The sequence below is a fragment of the Suricata suricatta genome, chromosome 8 (assembly GCF_006229205.1).
Source record: "Suricata suricatta isolate VVHF042 chromosome 8, meerkat_22Aug2017_6uvM2_HiC, whole genome shotgun sequence".
Taxonomy (NCBI): Eukaryota; Metazoa; Chordata; class Mammalia; order Carnivora; family Herpestidae; genus Suricata; species Suricata suricatta.
In genome coordinates this window covers 133,087,968-133,109,449 of record NC_043707.1, presented here as the reverse complement: position 1 = coordinate 133,109,449, position 21,482 = coordinate 133,087,968, and the positions used below count along the sequence as shown (strand labels likewise).

Below are 21,482 nucleotides of genomic sequence, written 5' to 3'. Positions count from 1 at the left end.
ACGGCCGCTGCACGGCCTGTGTGAGCTGTTCTGGAGGTAAGGGCCGCGGTCTCCCCTCCAGGGGCAGCTTCTAGGGACGGGACCCGGCAGTGGGTGGCTGACATGGTGGGGAACATAAAGGTATGGTGCCTGGACTCCAGGTTGGCCCCCTGGTGCCTCAGTTTACCCCTCTGGATTTGTGAGTTGGGATCAGCCACTATGTTTTGCATCTTTTTTTAGAGAGACTTAGTTAACCTGTTTCTTCAAGGGAGGAACTCACATTTATTGAGTTCACTCTTCATAAGACTCCTAGGAGAAGATTTTGTTTTTCTTTTTTTAAGTAATCGCTCTGCCCAAAGTGGGGCTCAAACTCATGGCCCTGAGATCAAGAGTCGCACGCTCTACAGACGGAGCCAGCCAGGCTCCCCGAAGTTTCTCTTCTCATCCCCGCGTTACAGTGAGGAGGCCCAGGCTTGGGGAGGTGAAGGGCCTGGGCGCGGTTACAGAAGTCTTAGTGGGGCCGGTCGGGAGCGTGAGCTGTGGTCTGGCACCAGGAGCTGCGCTCTCTGCCTACGACCCCGACCACAGGTGCTTTCAGGAGATCCTTCCTTCCACTGAGCACTTCCGTTGTGACTTTCTTAGTTGGGTGGGTGAATGTGGTTTGTGTGCTCCCTGGTGTTTGTTTTGTTCTGTGTGGGTGTTTTGTGAGGTGGGGCTGGGAAATTTGTTGAGTTTTCTTGTTCCCTAATAGATGGCATATTTCTAAAGCCTGTTTTAGTGTGTTTAGAGAAAAATGTATGTTCTGTTTGTTGTGTACAAAATTCTGTGCATACCTATTAGGTCAAGCTTCTTAATTGTGGTTTTTGAGTAAAATGCAATCTTTTCAAAACATTTTTTGTAAGTTTATTTTTTTTTTTCCAGTAATCTCTACACCCTACGTGGGGCTTGAACTCATGACCCCTGAGATCAAGAGCCCCATGCTGTTCCAGCCGAGCCAGCCAGGCGCATGCCCCAAAATAATATGCTTTTTAAACATTTTTATTTATTCTTGTCACCTTCCCAAAGTTTGTTGTCTGAGATAGATGTGTTAAAATCCATCTTCTCTGTGCCTGTGTTTCTTCAGTTTTCATTGGGTTCTATTTTTTTTTTCTCTCTGTATGTCAAGGCTGTGTTATTAGGTACAGACTTTATGAATACTGTGTTTTCTTGGTGGTTGACCTCTCATCAGCATGAAATATGAAATATACCTCTTTGCTCCTTATAATGTATCTGCCTTAATTCCATTTGTGTTTGATATTGATATTGCCATACATCTTTGTCCATGTTAACATTTCTCTGCTGTATCTTTGAGTTTTTAAAATTAGTGATGGGGGCACCTGGGTGGCTCAGTCGGTTAAGCGTCCGACTTCAGCTCAGGTAATGATCTCATAGTCCGTGGGTTCGAGCCCCGCATCGGGCTCTGTGCTGACCGCTAGCTCAGAGCCTGGAGCCTGCTTCAGATTCTGTGTCTCCCTCTCTCTCTGACCCTCCCCTGCTCTTACTGTCTCTCTCTGTCTCTCAAAAAAAAAAAAACATTAAAAAAATTAGTAATGGTGTTGCATGAAATGAAGGTTATACGCATTCACTATTAAAAAAATTCAAGCAATACAGTAGTGTAAGGAAGTAGGCCAACTCTGCCCATTTCCCATCATTGGATGTCAGACTGATACTTCTATCTCTATATAGAAAGAAAGAAAATGGGAAGGTTTGTAGCCAGCCAGAGTATACACACAGAGAGAAAAAGGATTTTAAGAAATTATATATTTTAAAGGGAGACCGAGAAAGTGAGCAGGGGAGAAGGGAAGAAGGGAGGAGAGAGAATCTCAAGCAGCAGCTGTGCTCAGCACGTAGCCCAGCGAGCGGCTGGATCCCTGATATCTGAGCAGATACCAAGAGTCAGAGACTCAACTGACGGAGCTACCCAGGCACCCCGAGAAAAGGGATTTTTAAGAGGATGGGGTCATAGTGATGGCATTCAAGTGATTACATTTAATTTATTTAAATGTATCAGAGGAAGAAGTAGGCAAAATTAAAAAAGAATGAAATGATCAGAAGAGACAGCAGTTTCTAAGAAAACGCTCTAAAATTAACATGTGTTGAAAATCAAGAGCAGTTAGGAATCATTTAAGGAACAACTGTGTCTTGTGGTAAAGTCATGTTCTGCTTGTTTCAGATTTTGGATGGGGTAGAGTAGATGGGCTTCCTGTGATGAAAAATGAAGTAATGAGCTTGCCTCCTCCCTCTCCTCTTCCTGACTTATACTTACATTTTTTACTTTGTTATTGCCTATGGCATTTTTATTCTTTTCTGTAACCCACAGTCCTTTGGCATTTTAGTATTAGTTTGCTATTTAAATTTATTTATTGCACAATATGAGAACATTGACCACAGCTTCACTCTTTCTGAATTTTTCTTGAAGGCTCTTTTTTTTTTTTAATGTTTATTTCTTTTTGAGAGAAAGAGAGAGAGTGTGTGCTGGCAGAGGAGGGCAGAGAGAGAGGGACACCCAGAATCCAAAGCAGGCTGTCAGCACAGAGCCTGACATGGGGCTTGAACTGACGAACCATGAGATCATGACCTGAACCAAAGTGGGAGGCTTAACCGACAGAGCCACCCAGGCACCCCCTACTCTAGGAAGTTCATATAAGTAGAATCATAAAGTATTTATCCTTGGAGACTGCCTTATTTCCTTTGCATAACATCTCCAAGCCACTGTAGCCGGTGTCAGAATTCCTTCCTTTTCAAGGCAGAATAATATTCCGTTGGCTGGATCTACCATGTTTTGTTATGCATTCATATTGATAGACACTGGGGTCCTTCTGTGGTCAGATACTGTGAATACTGCTGCTGTGTACGTCAGTGTACAAATATGTGATCGAGTCTCTGCTTTCAGTTCTTTTGGGGATAGATTTAGCAGTGGAATTGCTGGATCATGTGGTAATCCTGTCTAATGTTTTGTGGAATCCTGAGTGTTACTATGAAACTGAGTTTAGGAGTCTGAGGACCTGGGTGGGAGGCCAAGTGCAGTCAGAGACGAGTGTCATCCTTGCTGGAGCAGAGATCTGCCTTCCCTTCTGTGAGAGCGTCTTTACCAGAGCTCCTGCTGCTGCAGAAAGGTGTAGCCCCCTCCCGGGCCTCTGCTGATTTCCGCCGGGCCTGCCTTCCTGAAAGTTAGCCAGTCCTGCACCTTTCCCACCTTTGCTCAGGCCTGTGATAGCCATGTTTGGGCAACTACTCTGGGGGGCGGGGAGGGGGGTATTTCTTAAGTAGGCTTCATGCCCAGTGCAGAGGCCAGTGCGGTGCTTGACTCATGACCCTGAGATCAAAACCTGAACTGAGCTCAAGAATCCCAGGCTTAATCACCTAAGCCACCCAGAGGCCCTTCTAAGGGTTTTTTCCATGAATTTTCCAGGGAAGGCCACTGCCTTCAAAAGCCTGCTTCTCTCTTAGATTTTCTAGAATTCTCAGGATTTTATTCTCTTTGTCAGCACTGCTTCTGGGGTGCAGGCCAGAGTTAGGGGCTACCCCAGTGCAACCACAGCAAGGAAGAGAGAGATGACAGAGCCTCCTGAGATAGCTCTAGGGGCCAGGCCTGGGAGAAGCCCTTATCATCTGTCCACATCCCATTGGCCAGAATACCATCATATGACCCAAAGCAAACTGCAAGGGAGGCTGGGAAATGTAGTCTTTCTGGGAGCCCACTTGAATTGGTGACAACATGATTGTGCTCCAGGGGTCTTCTTTTTATGGCTTCAGGTGCCTTTGCTTCCTTCCTTGAGCTCCAGGGGATTCTGTTTTATAGCTGCCAATTCCTGAGAAGATTAATTGTACTGATTCTAACAGCTTGTTTTGTTGTTGTTTTGTTTTTTGTTTTCCGTTATGTGCTTTCTCAAGAGTTCTTGTGAGTTTGCAGGTCTTTTTTTCTTGGTGCTGGTTTTCTGTCGTGTGTGGTGACCTCTAGTTCTGCACATCCTATCTGATGATGACTGGAGGGGTTCTGTAAGTGGCTGATCGTCTAGGTCTGCAGGGTCCCTGCCTCCCAGGTAAGACCAGCCCAGGGCATTGTCCCCTTGTGTCACTTGAGAGTCTCCCGGGGGAAATGCTGGGCTTCTGGGTCTGTGGCATCCGTGGATGAGAAGCGTGGGTGCTCCTGGGGCACGCCCCCCAGCTTCCCTGAGGCCTGCCTCTGCCCTCACCCACTCGGAGACCGGAGTACCCCACCCCAGAGGCTCTCCCAGAATGATCCTCTCGGGTATATTTTGGGCTTCGGTCTCTTTCTTCCATGCATCGCGTCTGCCTTCCATATTTCAGGAAGTCGGCATTTCTGGTTGATCACGGGTGCTCTATGTTGCTTTTCAGGAATGTTTGCATTTGTTAATTACTTATACCTGTGTTGTTTTTCTCTTGAGATAAAATTCACCATTTATTTCTTTTAAATTCATTTTAATTACACTGTTTATTTATTTTTGAAGTAAGTTTTATGCCCAACATGGGTCTTGAACTCATGAACCTCAGATCAGTAGTCCCATAGTCTACCAATGGAGCCAGCCAGGAGCTGCTAAAATTCACCATTTTAACGTGTGCAATATGACATATGTATGTGTGTGTGTGTGTGTATATATAATTTATTCACAACGTGGCACACCAGCACTGAGTTCAGAACATTCCCACCTCCCCCAGAAGAAACCCCTTCCCTCCCAGTTCTCCCATCTTCCACGTCCTCACTGTCACTCATCTACAGTGTGTCTCTGTGGACTTGCCTACCCTGGGCATTTCAGCTAAATGGAATCGTGCAATATGTGGCTTTTCACGACTGGCTTCCTTCCCTCTGCAGTGTTTTCAAGGTTCATCCATGTTGTGGGACCGGTGGTCATTCCTTTTTTTAGCTGAGCACTGTTTCCTTGGATGGATATACCATGTTTTGCTTATCCAGTCATTGGTTCGTGGACATTTGGGTTATATCTACTTTTTGGCTGTTATGAACACTACTGCTGTGAACATTGGATTTAGGGCTCTCCTCCCTAATCCGTGGCAACCACTGATCTACTTAGTATCTTTAAAGTTTGGTCTTTGCCAGAATGTCAGAGTTGGAATCACACAGCATGTAGCCTATTCAGACTAACTCTTTCACGTAGCAGTATGCATTTAAGGATCATTAATTAATTAATGATCATTAATTAATTATTAATGTTTTTAATACAATTGTAATGACATCCAGGGATATGGGCGGAGCTGGAGGCTACCTCATAGCCCCGCCTGCCATCTTGCTCATTGAGGGAGCCCCCTGGAAAGAATGGCCGGGCATGCAGGCTCCCTGCCCCAGAGGAAGCAGATTAATGTCTTGTCTCACCTGCAGGCTGTCCCTGAGGCTCCCTGGATCCCTTCCCTGGTCCTCCCACTGTCTCCCATGCCCCTTCTCTGTGCCCCTTAGGCGATCTTGTGGAGAAGATGCCATGCTCCTGGAACTCCTCCCGCGTCTGTGAGTGCCGCCCTGGCATGTTCTGTGCCACGTCAGCCACCAACTCCTGTGCCCGCTGCATCCCCCACACCGTGTGCCCTCAAGGGTTGATTGCCAAGGTCCAGGGTAAGTATCCCCACCCTCAGCCCAGCACCAAGATCTGTGCCAGGCTGTACCCCTCCCCCAGATCTGCCCCAGATCTCCAGATGACCTCTGACCTCCTCCTTCCTCCTTCCTGTTGGTTCCTTAGATTTGTCTCCTTTAGAGATGCCAGAGGTGCACCAATTACTCTGAGCCCCCTGCAGCCTCTTCCCTGCACTTTGGGTCTGAGGCTCAGAGAGAGCCTGATGTCCTGAGACACAGGCCTGGCGGTGGGGAGCTGACTTAGTGGACACCTGGGGGCACAGGTTCTCTGATGCCTGAAAAACAACAGCAATCCTCAAGTTTTCTGTCCTGGGATTTTCCCAGAGTGTTCAGGCTGTTTTTCCCAATTCACAGTTGAGGCATTGGGAGTTAGAGGGGCTGAGAAACTTGGATTTCTTTTCCAACTTGCTGTGTGAGTTCAGGCAAATTCCTTACCATGTCTGAGCTTCTGATTTGGTGACAGAACAAGGAAGCTCAGGCCAGAAAGGAGGTAAGGGCCGCAGATGTGATGTAGGTGATGTTGAGAGCCCCTCTGAGAGGGAGGTAAGGAGAGCGTGGGCTTCGGAGCGGGGCCCAGGAGCGGCCGCAGCCCCACCTGCGGGGAGGCTGCAGGCTGGAACAGAGGAGTCGAGCCCACTGGGGAGGGAAGTACCCTTGGCGTTCCCATTCCTCACCTGACGCTTTTCCAAACCCCCAGCCTTACCGCCCTCTCTGCCCTCAGCCATCCTCCCCTCACCCCCCACAGCCAGCCCATCCCTCAGATGTTGTCCCCAGTTCTCTCTCCCGTTCCCACCCCCACTTCCTCCTGTCCTTGCTGTGGCAGACAGGCAGAGCCGCCCTGCTTTACCGCGTCTGCTTCTGTCTGTCTCTCTCACCGCCACACACCTGCCATAAGAACCCTTCAGTGTTTTCTCATTCCTACAGCGGCATGGCACGATCCTTCGGCAAAACAGAACAGGTGTTTGGAGGAACTTCTTTCTTTAATTCTGTGCCCGTTGGCATTTCTGGGCTCCTGGTTTATCAGACTCCGAGTCTGGGATCTGGGATCAAAGAGGAACCACAGGGGACTCACCACCACTGTGTCCTTCCTGGGGTTCCCAGGGCTGCCAAATCCTCTCCACTGTCAGAGTCTTCTTTGTTTTATACATAATTATGTGTATGTTTTATACATACATACACTCACACACACACACACACACACACACTTTATAGCTTTCCGTAGTGGGAGGACTAGGGGAAAGGGCACCCAGGCCATCGTCCCACAAGCCGTCTCGAGGACGTGACCCTGCCCACGACCCTGTGTCCAGTCGCCCTCCCTCCTCCAGATCAGGCTCAGGCCAGTGCCGCTACACTCTTGGTTCCTCTGGTCTGCTCGCTTTCGGTTCCGTGGACGTGCGATGCTTCTCCCTTGTACCAGGCCTTTGTGCGTGCTGTCCCCTCAGGACACCCTTTCGTCCTGGTCACTCTGTCACCACCTGCTCTGCCTGGCCTCTCCGTCCACTCAGCACTTCCTCAAGAGGCCTGCCGTGCCTTGTCCCAGGTCACATCTCCATTGTGACCTCTCATCACAGAGTCCTTTTCCCACAGGTGTGTGAACACGGGTGTTTGTGTTGGTTTGATCACTGCTGGCCTCCCTTCCTGAGCTGTAGATTCGTGAGAGTCAAGGTCATCTCCCCAGTGCCTGATCAAAGGCCAGGCCCAGAGTGTGCTCTGCAGAGATATTGGCTGAAGGAGTGGGGGCCCCTGAGAGATCAGTGATGGGGGTGGTGGGGCTCAGATGTGGTCCAGTCCTCCCTGGGTCCACAAGACACTTTCCTGAGGGGCATGTGGAAGCCACCACCTGCAAATAGGGCCAGGAGGGGGAGTGGGAAATGCTCTGGGCTGGGCATCGGGTACCTGGGGTCTTGTTTGCCCACACCGAGGGGCATGTTCCCAGCCCGTCCTGGGCTTTAGTGTCCCGTCTGTGAATGTAAAGTTGTCACTAGATGGACTTGGGGGACCTTCCAGCTCTGAACCTTGCATCTCTGCTAACAGTAGCTTAGAGATTGTTGGTGGAGCCAGCGCCTGTGGACCCACTGCTGCCAGCAAGGCCCTTTTGGTGGTGTTCCTGGGACTGCCGCATGGTGGCGCCTGAGGCCTCTCCTTGCCATCCCTGGACACGTGCTGCCCCTGGTGGTACCACTGGCCACATGCCTCCCTGGAGGGTTTGAAATGTGGCCAGTTGCAGGCCATGCACTTGACCTCACTACTTAGCATGTAAAAATGTAAAACATCTCAATAATTATTTTTATATTGATTATCTATCTCTGCATTTTAGGCTCCATCTGGGTAGCGGATGGAGTATTGGGTACTGGGTATTGGGACATATACAGTAAATTAATTTCATGTGTTTCTTTTTACCTTTTATTTTCTTTTTACTTTTTGAAATGGGGTTAGTTGGAAATTTAAAATGTAAGTGTGATTCACATCATGGTTCTGTGGGACAGCGCTACTGGCTAATTTCTGGTCCCTGCCGTGGACACCCCCACAGACGGCTCTCCCGCTGTCGGAGGACAGGTTTTCTGCTCTAGCGCCAGCCCAGAGTGAAGCAGTGTGCGCCGGCTTGCTAGGGGTTCCATCCTGATAGTCTCAAAACTCCGTAGGGCGGATGGAAGCAGCCCCCTTTTAGCACTGGGGAAATTGAGGTCCAGAGATGGTGGGTAAATTGCTCGAGACTACAGGGAATGTCTGAGCTAGGGTTTGAATGTCACACCCAGGCCTCAAGCCCAGTGCACTCAGGAATACATCAGCATAGTTCAGGCCCCTCCACTGATCTTCAGATCATAATCCGACACGGGGGCCTCTTTCTAAGCAATGGGACAGGGCCCAGATGGGGAAAAGGACATGCTGCTCACCGGGCATTTACTCTGTACAACACAGTGTGATGGGCACAGCGAGGACACGATGGGGTGGCAGCAAACCCAGCTCGGCTTGATGGAAAGTGCTGTGTGTTTTCCTCTTTACTGTGTTTGCAGCCAGGGGCCTTCAGGGTTCTTTGGGTTGCAAGTAACAGAATCTCAAAATTTTTGGCTCATGTAACTGCAAAGTCTGGGACTGGCACTGGTAGTGTCAGGCATCTCTGGATCCAGGAGCTCTGTGTTTTACCGATTTCTCATGTCTAGTCCCCCAGATCCAAGCTTGCTTCCCACCCACCCCCAGTAAATGACAGCTTCTTCGTCCTACACTTTCAACTACCAGAATCGAAACCATGCTATTGAACCTCATGGGCCTGGCTGTGTCATGTGCCTGTCGCTGAACTAGTTTCTCATGGTCAGTTTGGACCAAAAGGATTGATGGTCCAACCCATCTGGGTTTACTCTTGGAAGGGAGGGGTGGTGAGTGAGCCTCAGCCCCGCGCACAGATGCTGAGTCTGGGGAGAGTATTCCTGGGAGAATCAGGAAGCTCTAGCCCAAGGGGGAAGGATGCTGGGCAGGGCAAACACCAGGTGGCCACTGCGTTTCCTAGCAGCTCATTCCGAGCTGTGGGTTGTGGTGGTAAAGGATGTATTCCCAGAGCCTTGCAGCTCCTCAGCAGCACATCTCTCCACCTTGCCTTGCTGTTCCCTGCAGGCACAGCACAGGAGGATACTGTGTGTGAGCCGCCTTCCCCGGTGACCAGCCCTGGCCGGTGCACCAGCCCAGAAGACTGCCAGGCGCCCACCAGGTGACTCCCGGCCCTCTCCCTTCCAGCTGAGTTTGGTGTGGGGCTGTCCCAGCCCTCAGGATGCCCAGGACACAGCTGGGTGTGGTGTGGGTGGGGTCCCCCCAGGGTGTCAGAACTCCAGGGTGCCTGTCTGTCAACCCCACTGTCGCTTGCGTCCCACCCACCGTGTGCCCATGCTGCCTGAGTGCATGAGAGTAGGTCTAGACAGCACAGCGCTCGCTCCCGGGACCTGACAGTGGGGCTTCCAGGCCCTGTGGGCAGAGGCTCTGAGGTCCCCGTCCCTGTGGAGGTGGGTACCCCTGAGCTCAGACCTCCTCGCCCCATCAGGAGGGTTGACAGTGCCATATCTGGGTTCTTTCTCAGCAGCACCAGCGCCAAGGCCAGGCCCTTGGTGACCTCAGAGAGCTCCGGTGCCAGGACCATGCCACTTGGAGGGGGCACTGCCCTCACTCCCAGAGGTGATTCCAAAATGATGAGGGCCCCCAGCTCTGCCTCCCCCGTGAGGAAGCCCAGACCAGATCCAGGTAATTTCTTGAGAAGCTGTGGGTTGTTTACCAGGCCCACAGAGTCTCACTGGCAGGCAGCCTGTGTGTGGTGGTCTGCGCCGACTGGCCTGGCTCGGATCTGTCCTGATCCGGTGGGAAGTGGGTCTCTAGGTCCTTTTGGGCTGCAGGCTTCGAGGGCCAGAGGGGATAAAGGAAGAAGTCATTCATTTGTCGGCCTAGTGCCGCCTATGTGCCATACACCGAGGGGCTGGCAAGGGCGCAGGTGTGGGTATGATGCCCTCCTGGTTCCCATGGTGATGGCCCGGGGTCCTCAGTTCCCTCCTGTTTGTTACTGACCAGCTTCCGTTGTATGTGTGCACACACTGTCTGTGTCCGGTAGTGTGTGGATATTTGAGTCATTTCCACTCTTTGGCTGTAATTAGCAGTGATAAACAAGTCTTTGTTTTCATGTCTCTGATGCTTGTTCATTTTTAATTGACTTTTTAATGTTTGTTTATTTTGAGTGAGAGCACGGGGGAGGGGCATAGAGAGTGGGGGACAGAATCCCAAGCAGGCTCTGTGCTGCCAGTGTGGAGCCCGACATGGGCTCCATCCCAAGAAGCATGAGATCAGGACCTGAGCCAAAACCAGTAGTTTGATGCTCAACCCACTGAGCCACCCGGGTGCCCCGCTGAAGAGACGTTCTTAATTTTCCTGTCGTCACACAGATCCGTCTTTTCTTCTTAGGTCCTGCCTTATGTTCACGGAAGTCTCCACTAAGGCCTTAGAGACTTCCTGCCTTGCTTTCTAGGATCGTTACTCTTTTGCCTTTCCCAGCTAGATCTGCTGTCTGCCTACCTTTTGTGTATGGCGGCGGCAGCGGTCATGTGGAAGGTGGCCGCGTGGATATGCAGTTGACCCACCACCTTTTTCAGACCAGTTGTCCTTTCCCCGCTGATTTGCATGCCGCCTTTGGGGTAGATCTAAGGTCCGTAGTTGCCTGGCTATGATCCGGACTTTATATTCCTCTCCATTGTTCTTTCTGGTCTGTGTGGATGCCATACTGTCTCGATCACGGGAGTTTCTCCTCGTGGTTGAGCAGCTTCTCTGTCTCTGTTCTTCCGCGCTGTCCTGCCTCTTCTTGGTAATTTGCATCTTTACATCAGCTTTAGAATCAGCCTTTCAGATTCCACGAACGTCCTGTTGGGATTTTGATTGGGATTGCCCTGAGTCCATAGATCAGGTTAGAGAGAATCCATGTTTTTACAGGTCCGAGTACACGGGAAAGCCGTATGCTTGTTCAGGTCTTCTTTATTTTATGTGTTTATTTAATTTTTCTTAGGTCTGCTTGAACTTGTCTCTCCCAATAATATTTTATTATTTTCCACATAGAATGATTTACATCTTTATGTTGTGTTAGATTTCAAGGTATTTGATGTCTCTGATGATGATGACAATGGTATTTTATTTTTCAGCACTTCGTGTTCTAAGTCTTCACTGTTAGTGTTGTTTTGAACCCTGTCAATAGGCAATATTTGGCGGCCTGACCTATCAAAAGAGCAATCTCATGTGGTTCAACCCAAATGTATAGACAGTTGATTTTGGTGTAATAACATTGTATCCGGTTACCTTGCTAAATGCACTTGGGAGTCCTAATAACATATCTGTGGATTCTTTTGGGAAATCTGTGCACCTAATGATGTCATCTGTCTATGACAGCCTGGTGTCTTGCTCTCCTGGCCTCACTTCTTTTCTCTCTTCTCCTTGCCTTCCTGCATCGCCTGGGACCCCAGGGCCACCCTGAGCAGAAGCTGTGGTAGTCGGCATCCTTGCCTGGTGGCTGATCTCAGAGGGAAGTGGCCCCCGGGTTTTGAGGAGGGTGGTGCCCTAGCAGTGGGGGTGGGGAGGGGGCTCTGGCCTAGTGGCAATGACAGATCACAAGGGAAGGGACTGGAAGCAGAGGGGCAGTTCGGAGGCAGTTAGTGCTCTTCTCCTGTGTGGCTTCAGACACATTCCTTCCCTCTCTGGGCTTCAGGACTCCCTCTGAAGATTGATCAGTCACGTGTGGAGTTGGGAGCCGGCCATGGAGCTGGTGGTGGTAACTGAGTCGAAGAGCTGGGGTCTCTGCCAAGGCAGCCTGGCCTGGAGCTTCTCTGCTTCTTTCCCCAGGGCTGACCCCGCACCTGCCGTGCCCGCAGGGGTCACCTGACTGCAGGAAGCGGTGTGAGCCTGACTACTACCTGGACAGGGACGGCCGCTGCACGGCCTGTGTGAGCTGTTCTGGAGGTAAGAGCTGTGGTCTCCCCTCCAGGGGCTCCCTCTAGGAGCAGGGGGACCTATCTGAGAACCTGTGGATGGGGAACCTTGAGTTTGTTCTGGGACTGCTCAGCCCTCAGGAGCCTAGCTCACATCTCTAGTATTTCTGAGCTGTTAGATTTTCTTAGTCCAGTCATTATTATAGGGTTTTGATGGTGGTAACCACTTTTCCGAGAGTGTCCATTTGATCACTCCTGCAAGGAAGCATTTGTTATAACCTACCTGTTCTAAACTGGTCTTGTTATTCTTGGTAACTGTCCTTTGGTGCATGGATTATGATTGCCCTCACTTTATAGAGGAGAAAACTGAGGCTTTGGGTACTGAGGCTTTACAAAGGCCACAAGGCTTTGAGAGTGGCAGAGCCGGAGTTTGAACTTTGAGGTTCTGGGCTGTGGTCATTCACTGTCCTTTAGAGCACGCCTTGGATGGGTACTTGCTGGGTGACTGCTGTGTACACAGTGTGGTCACCACAGCCTCCCGGCAACACCAGCTGCCCCCTGACGTCTCTGAGGGCCCCAAACGGCAGGGGAAGCTGCCCAGGCCCCGGGGAATGCATGATTATGCCTCCTTGTCCAGAGTTTCTTTCACACAACAACATGGCCTGAAGTCAAGGGAGGCCTAAAGAGGAAAGAACACTGTTGTCACTGGGGGCCACTGTTCCAGTTACTGAGGCCACATAGCAAGTTTTATCAAAACTTGGTGGTGATAAATGGACCATTTTTTGTGCTCATGAATTCTGTGGGTCAGAATTCAGATAGGGCACTGGGGGGACCGCAGGTGTCTGCTCCAGGATGTCTGGCGTTTCAGGTGGAAAGCGTGAAGGCTGGAGGTTGGAATCCTCTGAAAGCATTTTCGTTCATGGGCCTTCTGGTTGATGCCAGCCACAGGCCGGGGCCTCAGCGCTCTCTGTGTTGCCCTCTGTGTGGCTGACTCTGCGCTCCTCAAGGCCTGGTGGCTGGATTCCAAGGATGGGGCAGGGGTGGGGCAAGCTATAACCCTTTTGGTGATGTTGCCTCAGAAATCGCATGGCATCCCTTCTGCCACTTTCTACCTGTTGAGGCAGTCTCCAGTCCCACGTGAGTCAACGGGAGGGAAAGAAATCAAGGTTCTTGATGCTTAAGTGGCAGAGGCCTCCACAAGCAGATGGGCCAGAAACATTGCTTTGGCCATTTTGGAAAAACGCAATCTGTCATAGCCACCATATCAGATGGAGAAGCAGGAGGTGGCTGGGGGTCTGACATTCCTTCAGCTCTAAGGATGAAAGCCCTGCGAAGCCGTGGGGTGCAGTCGGGGGCTCAGAGCACAGGTGGGTTCCAATCGTGGCTCCACCTTTTGCAGCTTTTAAACACAAGTAAGTTTCTTAACCTCTCTGTGCCTCCTCTGTAAAATGGGCACAATAATAGTATACTCCCAGGGAGCTGTTGCAGGAATTAGATGGGTTAAACGAGGTTAATCTGGGCAGAGTGCTAAGAATACTACCCCCCCAACTCTATTGTATTAATGCTGCCTCACATGCTCCCAGTGATACCAGTAGCTGCTCTTACTGTCCCCTCTCCTCTCTCTCTCTCTGCTGAGCTCACTCTGGCCCGCCACACAAATTCTCCAGATCCTCTCTGCTTCCCACGCTCTCTGGAGGTTTAAGGAGGAGAATGTGAGGTCCTTTATCAGTTGAGGTCTCTTAAGTATCCTGCTGACCAAGAAAAGTCCTTAATGATCAAGTCACATTTGTCTAATCAGCTAATGCATTAACTCTGTTTTCACCCATGTAGAACACACAAAATATTTCCGAACCTATGTAAATGCATAATGTGTTTTCTTTTACAAAACCTCTAATATTTGGTTCAGGGGGAGTATTGCTATCATTGAAAATTTCAGACATACTGAGAAGTGGAGAGTCAGGAACGGTTATGGACCATCACCTGGTTGTAAAGAATGGTGGGGGCGTGGCCAGTGTGCGGTCCTCTAGCCCCATGCCCGCGCACCCGGGCCTCTAGAGTGTTCTCTCGTAGCAGCTCGGCTGAGGGGCGACTGACGCAGAGCAGCGCAGTGTCTGAAGGTGCCGTCTGATAGGTTGTGACGTGTGCGTGTAGTGGTGAGACCATCGCCACAGTCGAGGCGAATGAACCCTCCACCCCCCCCGAAGGTTTCCTCGTGCTCCTTATCATCCCTCCCAGCGCTGTTCACCCTTGTCCGTTCCCAGGTCACCATTCTGCTGTCTGCCACTGTGGAGGAGTTTGCATTTTCTAGCATTTTCCATAAACATACTCACATAGTATGCACTCTTTTTTTCTTGCCTTCTTTCACTCAGCATAACAATTTTGAGTGTGCCAAGAGTTCTGCTCAACAGAGCAGTCATAGGAGCATTTCCTCTGGACAGATGCTCCTCTGCCCTCCTGGGGGTGCTCTGGACCCCCTGCCATCCCACATCTCTCCCGGTGACCCTTCTGTGTCCCGTAGATGACCTGGTGGAGAGGACACCCTGCACCTGGAACTCTTCTCGTGTCTGTGAATGCCGACCTGGCAAGTTCTGTGTCACCTCAGCCGCCAACTCCTGTGCCCGCTGTGTCGCCCGCCCCATCTGCCCACCAGGCAAGGCCACCAAACCCCAGGGTAAGCAGTCTGCACCCCAGCCAAGGGGCTGGGGTCTGTGCCCCTACAGCTGGACTTCTCCCCACCCCCAGCTGGGCAGATGACCTCCAGACCCAGCCGTTAATTAGGTCACGTTTGGGCTTTGGTTTTTATTTCAATAGTTGGATCTGGTACGTGGAATAAAATCTGGATTTGGGAGCGCCTGGCTCGCTGCGTCGGAAGAGCGTGCAACTCTTGATCTCGGGGTTGTGAGTTCAGGCCCTGCACTGGGTAGAGAGATTACTAAAAATAAATAAATAAACTTTAAAAAAAGTTTGTTTATTTTGAGGGGGTCTGAGGAAGAGAGAGAGGAGAGAGAGAATCCCAAGCGGGCTCTGTACTGTCAGCTCAGCTCAGAGTCCAGTGCCAGGCCCCATTCGATCTCATGAACTGTGAGGTCATAACCTGAGCGGAAACCAGGAGTTGGATGCTTACCTGACTGAGCCACCCAGGTGCTTCAGAACATAAGAAACTAAGAAAAACTTTAGATTTGGCATTTTGGTAAGAGATTCTGGTAATATTTTTTTAAATTCTTCTTTTGAAGTTGTTGAGTTTGTAAAATCTTGACTTCTTTTTGAAAGGCTGTTTTATGACTCAATATGGATCAATAGGAAATTTTTGAAGATGGCTCCAGCTCAAGATGGTAGTCATTTGGGGCGCCTGGCTGGCTGAGTCGGTAGAGCATGGGACTTGTGACCTTGGGGTTGTGAGTTCAAGCCCCTTGTAGGGTGTAGAGCTTACTTAAAGAACAAAACAAAACAAAAAGCAAAAAAAAAAAAAAAAGATGGTAGACATTTGCCAGAGTGCAAACAATTATAAATTCTTGATGCTGTGGGGGAAAGGTTAATCAGTAGACAGGAAATTTCAGCAAATTTCTAGAAGGTAGAAAACAGAGGAAAGGGTGGTGACAGATGAAACCAGGGGGAGGAAAGCTCACCCCCGGACTCACTCCGTGAGTGCTGCGGGAAAAGAGGATAACTTGGTTTGAAGACCCCCAGAGAGGATCTGGGCTCAGAGCAGGCAAGTAAAATGAAGCATGGGATGGGAGTGAAGTGGAGAATTGAAAAGTAGAGAGCCTTGCAACTTCATCTTGAAGATAAAAATGAAAGCTTGCCACAGTGGCGCATGGACACTGACCAGCCTGAACAGACAGTACCTGAGCTTTCATGCTCTGGTGAAAATCATCAACTTTTTGGCTAAAGACACTGAAGGATTATCTAGGGAGACTGAGGGCTGCCGGGGTGGTACTGTCCCCTGGTGTAAAGCCCCCTTCGGTTGTGTATTTGGGAGTATGCCCCGTCGATAGGCTACCCCTGCTAGTCACCCTGAAGTGGAGACCGCCGGCCCGCACTCCCCACCATGGGCCCAGAGCTCCCGGCGGACCTCCTGCTCAGGGAAGAGACCCACTGGGAAAAGGAGGTGCTGGAATATTCAGCATAGTTCTTTCTTGAAAACTTATTATTATTTTTTTTACATTTATTTTTGAGAGAGAGAGAGTGAGTATAAGTGGGGGAGGGACAGAGAGAGAGAGAGACAGAATCCTTAGCAGGCTCCAGACCCTGAGCTGTCAGCACAGAGCCTGACATGGGGCTCGAACTCAAGAACTGTGAGATCATGACCTCTGCCAAAGTTGGAAGCTCAACCTACTGAGCCACCCAGCGCCCCTCAGCATAGTTCTTTTTAAGTAAATATGAGTGAGCAGTAAAGATATCCAGACTGATAAGGAAAACCAGCAGCATGAAGGAGAATAGCAAGATCCATTAACAGAAAGACTTACTGTGGATGCAGCAATAGGACTTCTTCAGGAATAGCAGTAGAAGTTAAAACATTTAAATTAGTGTCCACAGGGGACCCCTGGGTGACTCAGTCGGCCATGTGTCTCTTGATCTCTGCTCAGATCATGATCTAGAGGTTCACAGGATACAGCCCTGCATCGGGGTCTGTGCTGACAGCAAGGAGCCTGCTCGGGATTCTCTCCCCCCCCCCCCCGCCCCTCCCCTGCTCACTCTCTCAAAATAAACTTTAAAAAATAAATAGAAAATTAGTGTCTACAGAAAAATTCAAGAAGTTGTTACATCGATAAAGTGAGGACAGAACACAATGAAAAAGAAGTAATAAGAAATAGAGGGCCAAGAAAAAAAAATGGCTTTTAGAAAGTGTGCTTGTTACCAGTAGTTGCCTCTCAGGCCTCAGTGCACCCTGAGCGCCCACTGTGCGGTGCAGGACTGGACTCTGCACACTTCCCCTTGTGAGCATGGTGTTATGCTTTGCCCAGAGAGGGCACCAGGTAGCCGTTGCAGGAAGAAGGATTTCTTTCTTCTGCATTTACTTTCTCTTGCTCTTGCTGCACACTCTGTCAGCAGGGCATGCAGGTGGGGTCGTCTGGTCCCAGTCATGCTCCCAGAGTAGACAGTCCCTTGCAACCTCCTAGCCCCACACCTTGGTGTGGCCTTCTCAATGGGGACACTGGTACACCCCAGGCCCCCTGTCAGCAGAACTGCCATAATTCCCTCCAGGCACCCCTACCCCAAGTCTTGAGTCTCCTGCATTCCCATTTCTCATGGCCCTCTTGACTTGGTCACTGTGTGCTCCGGGCCTCGTACCCACAGTGGTGCCCCAACTTTCCTTGCATACTCGACCTGAAAAATATGCGACTTCAGACTGAAAGGACTTATCAAGAGCAAAGCAGGATAAATGAAGATTACCCACACCTAGACATAAGAAACGTATTTATTTATCTATTCACTAGTTGACAGACATTTGGGTAATTTCCAGTTGGAGCTTTTTTATTTTACTTTATTTTTGAGAGAGAGAGAGAGAGAAGTGGGGGGAGGGGCAGAGAGAGAATCCCAAGCAAGGTCTATGCTGTCAGCACAGAGCCTGACGTGGGGCTAGAACCCCACAAGCATGAGATCATAACCTGAGCCGAGAGCAAGTCAAATGCTTAACTAGCTGAGCCACCCAGGGACCCTCCAGTTTGGAGCTATTATGAATATGGCAGTTGCAAACATTCTTGTACAATTCTGTGTGAATATATATTTTTGTCTCTCATGAGTGAATGCCCAGGAGAGGGATGACGGGGGCACTGTGATGGCCACACAGAATGTCTTTCAAAACCTTCTACCACCTGTGATCTGATCTCACAACCTAGTTTTCCAGATGGAGAGAATGATAGGGCCAGGAGAGAATGATAGGGCCAGAGCTAGAGCTGGAACACCAGGATCCCGAGTTTTAGCCCAGACTATTCTCCACCAGGCCACATCAGCTCCTTCTTAGTTCTGAACCTAGAATTTTCAGTTAAGATACAAATAAGTTTGAGAGCAGAACAAAAACATCTCCAGACATAAAAGGGCAGAAAGATTTTCCCTCATGTGTCCCTTTTAGAGTTACTTGAAGATATAATCCAGCTAAACAAGGGACAATAACAAAAATCAATGAATCTAGGAAACAGTGACTCTATTCCAGGGGAGCAAGAAAGGGAAGTCCGAGGATGATAGCTGTGTTGCAGACCAGTTGAGCCAGATAAGAATGGAAAAATGGAGGAGGGCTCCAGCAAAGTATCTTGTTTGTGGGAATGAAAGAAAGAATTGCGGTAAACTTTATGAGTAGTACATTTGAAGAACTTGATATGGTGAGGGCACATTATTCTTTTATCAACAAGAAAAAGAAAGACAATTGAAAACTCTAGGGAAAATAGAAAGCTGACAAGAAATTCACGCTCCAAATATGAAGGTTGGATTTAAAGAGAAATATTTCAATCTGGTAGATAATATCCTTTTTAGTTCTAAATTGGGACTAAGAGTAGGTAGTTGTTTTTTTTTTTTTCCCTCTTTCAGTGGGCCTTTACCAGAGACCACAGGCAGACTAAGTAGGGGCTAAACGATACCGCTGTTCACCTCCGGATCAAAAGAAGGAAGGAAAGGGAGGGCCACTAGCCCAGGGAGGAAGGAGGAAGGAGGAGGGCTACAGAAGAGGTGCGGGACACACAGCGAGGTTCAGAGGCATCCAGGAAGCACTGGGTCTGTCTCCACTTAGAGAAGTTCTGCTGCCGGATTCCAGCAGGATGTCTGCTCAGGGAGCTCACACTGAAGCTGTCCTGGAGAGAGGCCGGAGGGCACTAGGGAACTTTCTGGAATGGTGGGAATGTTGTAGATCTTCAAAGGAGTTAGAGTTAACATGGGTGTATGCATTCTTCAAAACTCATCATCATTTTCTTCTATATAAATTATGCCTTAAGAAAGTTGATTTCAAAAGAAAGAGACTTTCAAAATTGAGGCTACATTTAAATATCAGGAGATAGTATTTAAATTTATTCATTTACATAAATTTATTCATTTACATATAAGTTTATTTATTTAAAAGAGTGAGCACCCGTGAGCAGGCGAGGGAGAGAGAGAGAAAATCTCAAGCAGGCTCCTCACTGTCAGTGCAGAGGCTGACATGGGCCTCGGACTCACAGACTGTGAGATCATGATCTGAATTGACATAAAGAGTCAGATGCTTAACCCACTGAGCCACCCACGCGCCCCCAGGTTTCTCTTTTAAATAAAATCAGAAGGTCTAGAGCCTCCAAGCCACCTTCCTGTGTGATCACAGTTGGCTGGAGATAAGGAGCAGCCTTTTGACTTTGATCTTTTGAGACACAAACCTGACTGTCTCAGCCAGCTCTAGCTGCAGGATTGGAGGTTGACAAACAACAGTGACGTTTCAGTGTTTGGCTCCTGCTCCTCCGTGGGCCAGCCGAGCACTCTGCTGTCTTGCCTGGGCTTGTTGGTTTGGTTTGGGTTTGCTTCTAGTGTTGCCCATCCTTGTGGGACCAGTGGGGGCCACTCCCTGCCCAGGGCACCATCTCCTTATGGCAATGGTGGAAGTGCAGAAGTGCCCAGGCTGGGAACAGGCACGCTGTTACCTCCATCCTGCTGCACTGACCAGACGTCTGAGTGCCATGGCATTGGTGCGTGGGAACCCAGACACCTCCCGGACCTGAGGAGGAGTGGACCCTTGATTCAACCTACTGATCCCATCCCATTGCTAATTAAATCGTTGCTTTGGCGAGAAAGACCCAATTTTTAAAAATGTTTATTTGTTTATTGAGAGAGAGAGAAAGATAGGGAGTAGAGGAGGGGCAGAGAGCAAGAAAGAGAGAGAGAAACTCAAGCAGGCTCCAGGCTGTCAGCGCAGAGCCCAGCCGGGGGCGCAGACTCCCAAACTGTGAGATCATGACCTGAGCCGAAATCAAGAATTGGACGCTTAACCAACAGCCACCCAGGTGCCCTGAGAAAGACCTAATTTTTAAGAACAGCTCTATTGCTGTATACTTTACATACCACAAGATCTGCTTGTTTTAGGTGCATATAACTCAATGATTATAAAGAAACTTACAGACTTGTAAAACCATCACCACGATCTAAGAGACCTCACTCCTGTAGTAGTCAACCCCTGTGTCTGTCCTCAGCTTGGACAAGCACTGATCTACTCTCTGTCCCTCAGCATAAGCCTTTTCTGGGCATTTCCAGAATATGTGTTCTGTGTCGAGTTTCTTTCATTGAACATAATACTTTTGGAGTTCATCCAGGCTGTAGATGAATTAGTGCTTCTGTTCCTCTTACGTCCACACAGTATTCTGGTGCTGATATACTATATTTTATTTATCCATTTACCAGGTGATGGACATTTGGGTTGTTTCCACTCCTCTGGCTCCTATGAAGAGCGCAGCTCTGAACAATTGTGTACAACAGACAGTTGTGTACATGTTTTAATGCGGCTGCACACCAGCCTCTCCCATGCACTCGCTCTCCTCCTTCCCCCACCTATGGGCCACCCCACTTTCGAGTTCCTCTGCTTAGATAGCCCCACCCATACACACGTCCCAGCAGCGCCTCCCAAGGGAAGCCTTCCTGGTCAGACGACGTTGAGTGTCCCATTTCAGGAGCCCACGTGCCTTCGTGTGGCACCTGCATCACATCTGTGAGCCCCACCAGCCTGCGAGCCCCTGACAGTGGGATCAGTTTTGTGCACTGCTGTGTCCCAGCCGGCAGCACGGTCCCTGGTACATAGTAGGTGCTTAGTAGAGAGTTGTTGCATGGAAGGAGGGAGAGAAGGAAGGAGACAGGCCCAGGACACTGACCTGGGTCTGCCTGGCTGCAGTGTCCTTCCGGCCTCACCATGCCACTTCCCTGCAAGTTACCAGTCCTGCTGGGTGAGACTCCTTGACACCGATTCTGCAACCACTCCCTGCAGGTATAGCCGAGAGGGATGGCACCCAGGAGCCGCCTCCCCCAGAGTCTGGCCCTGAGTGCAGCACCAACCCAGAGGGTGGCAAGGCGCCCACCAGGTGACTCCCTGGTCCCTTTTTGGGGAAGCTGGGCTGGGGCGGGGCGGGGCCTGGGCTGGATCTGTGCCGAGCTCGCAAGTCATTTTGGAGGGTGTGTGTCCAGCTCTGTGCTGGGATGACTGGGAATGGTTGCTGTGTACACACTTCCCTCTTTGCATCTCGGTCGTCCGTCTTCCCGCCGGCTTCTCTCCTGGCAGCAGCACGGCCTCTCTGGCCTCCCCAGCCAACCCCCAGAGCAGTAAGGAGCAAGGAGTGGGCATCACGCACGCCTGGGGAGACACCTTCACTTCGACGAGCCTTCCCATCTCTTTCTCCTCCACGGGAAAGCCCATCCTGGTTTCAGGTAATGGAAGGAGGGCCTGCCTCGGGAGGAGGGAGGCGTCTTCCTGGGCAGCA

General features: G+C 49.9%; 1 protein-coding gene across 5 annotated transcripts in view; it reads left to right on the top strand.

The window, feature by feature from the left end:
- The window catches only part of TNFRSF8 (TNF receptor superfamily member 8), a 58,846-nt gene that overhangs the window by 20,395 nt on the left and 16,969 nt on the right, over nt 1-21,482 (top strand). For 3 of the 5 annotated variants that reach the window (XM_029949281.1, XM_029949277.1, XM_029949282.1), the window contains 7 exons: nt 5,450-5,602; nt 9,230-9,323; nt 9,687-9,847; nt 11,978-12,094; nt 14,582-14,734; nt 20,993-21,086; nt 21,284-21,429. In XM_029949281.1, coding sequence (XP_029805141.1) covers nt 5,467-5,602; nt 9,230-9,323; nt 9,687-9,847; nt 11,978-12,094; nt 14,582-14,734; nt 20,993-21,086; nt 21,284-21,429 — 901 coding nt within the window. In that variant the 5' untranslated portion in view covers nt 5,450-5,466. Of the gene's footprint in view, nt 1-6; nt 37-5,449; nt 5,603-9,229; nt 9,324-9,686; nt 9,848-11,977; nt 12,095-14,581; nt 14,735-20,992; nt 21,087-21,283; nt 21,430-21,482 lie in introns of those variants that run through there. The other 2 variants (XM_029949279.1, XM_029949278.1) reach the window with 2 other exon arrangements.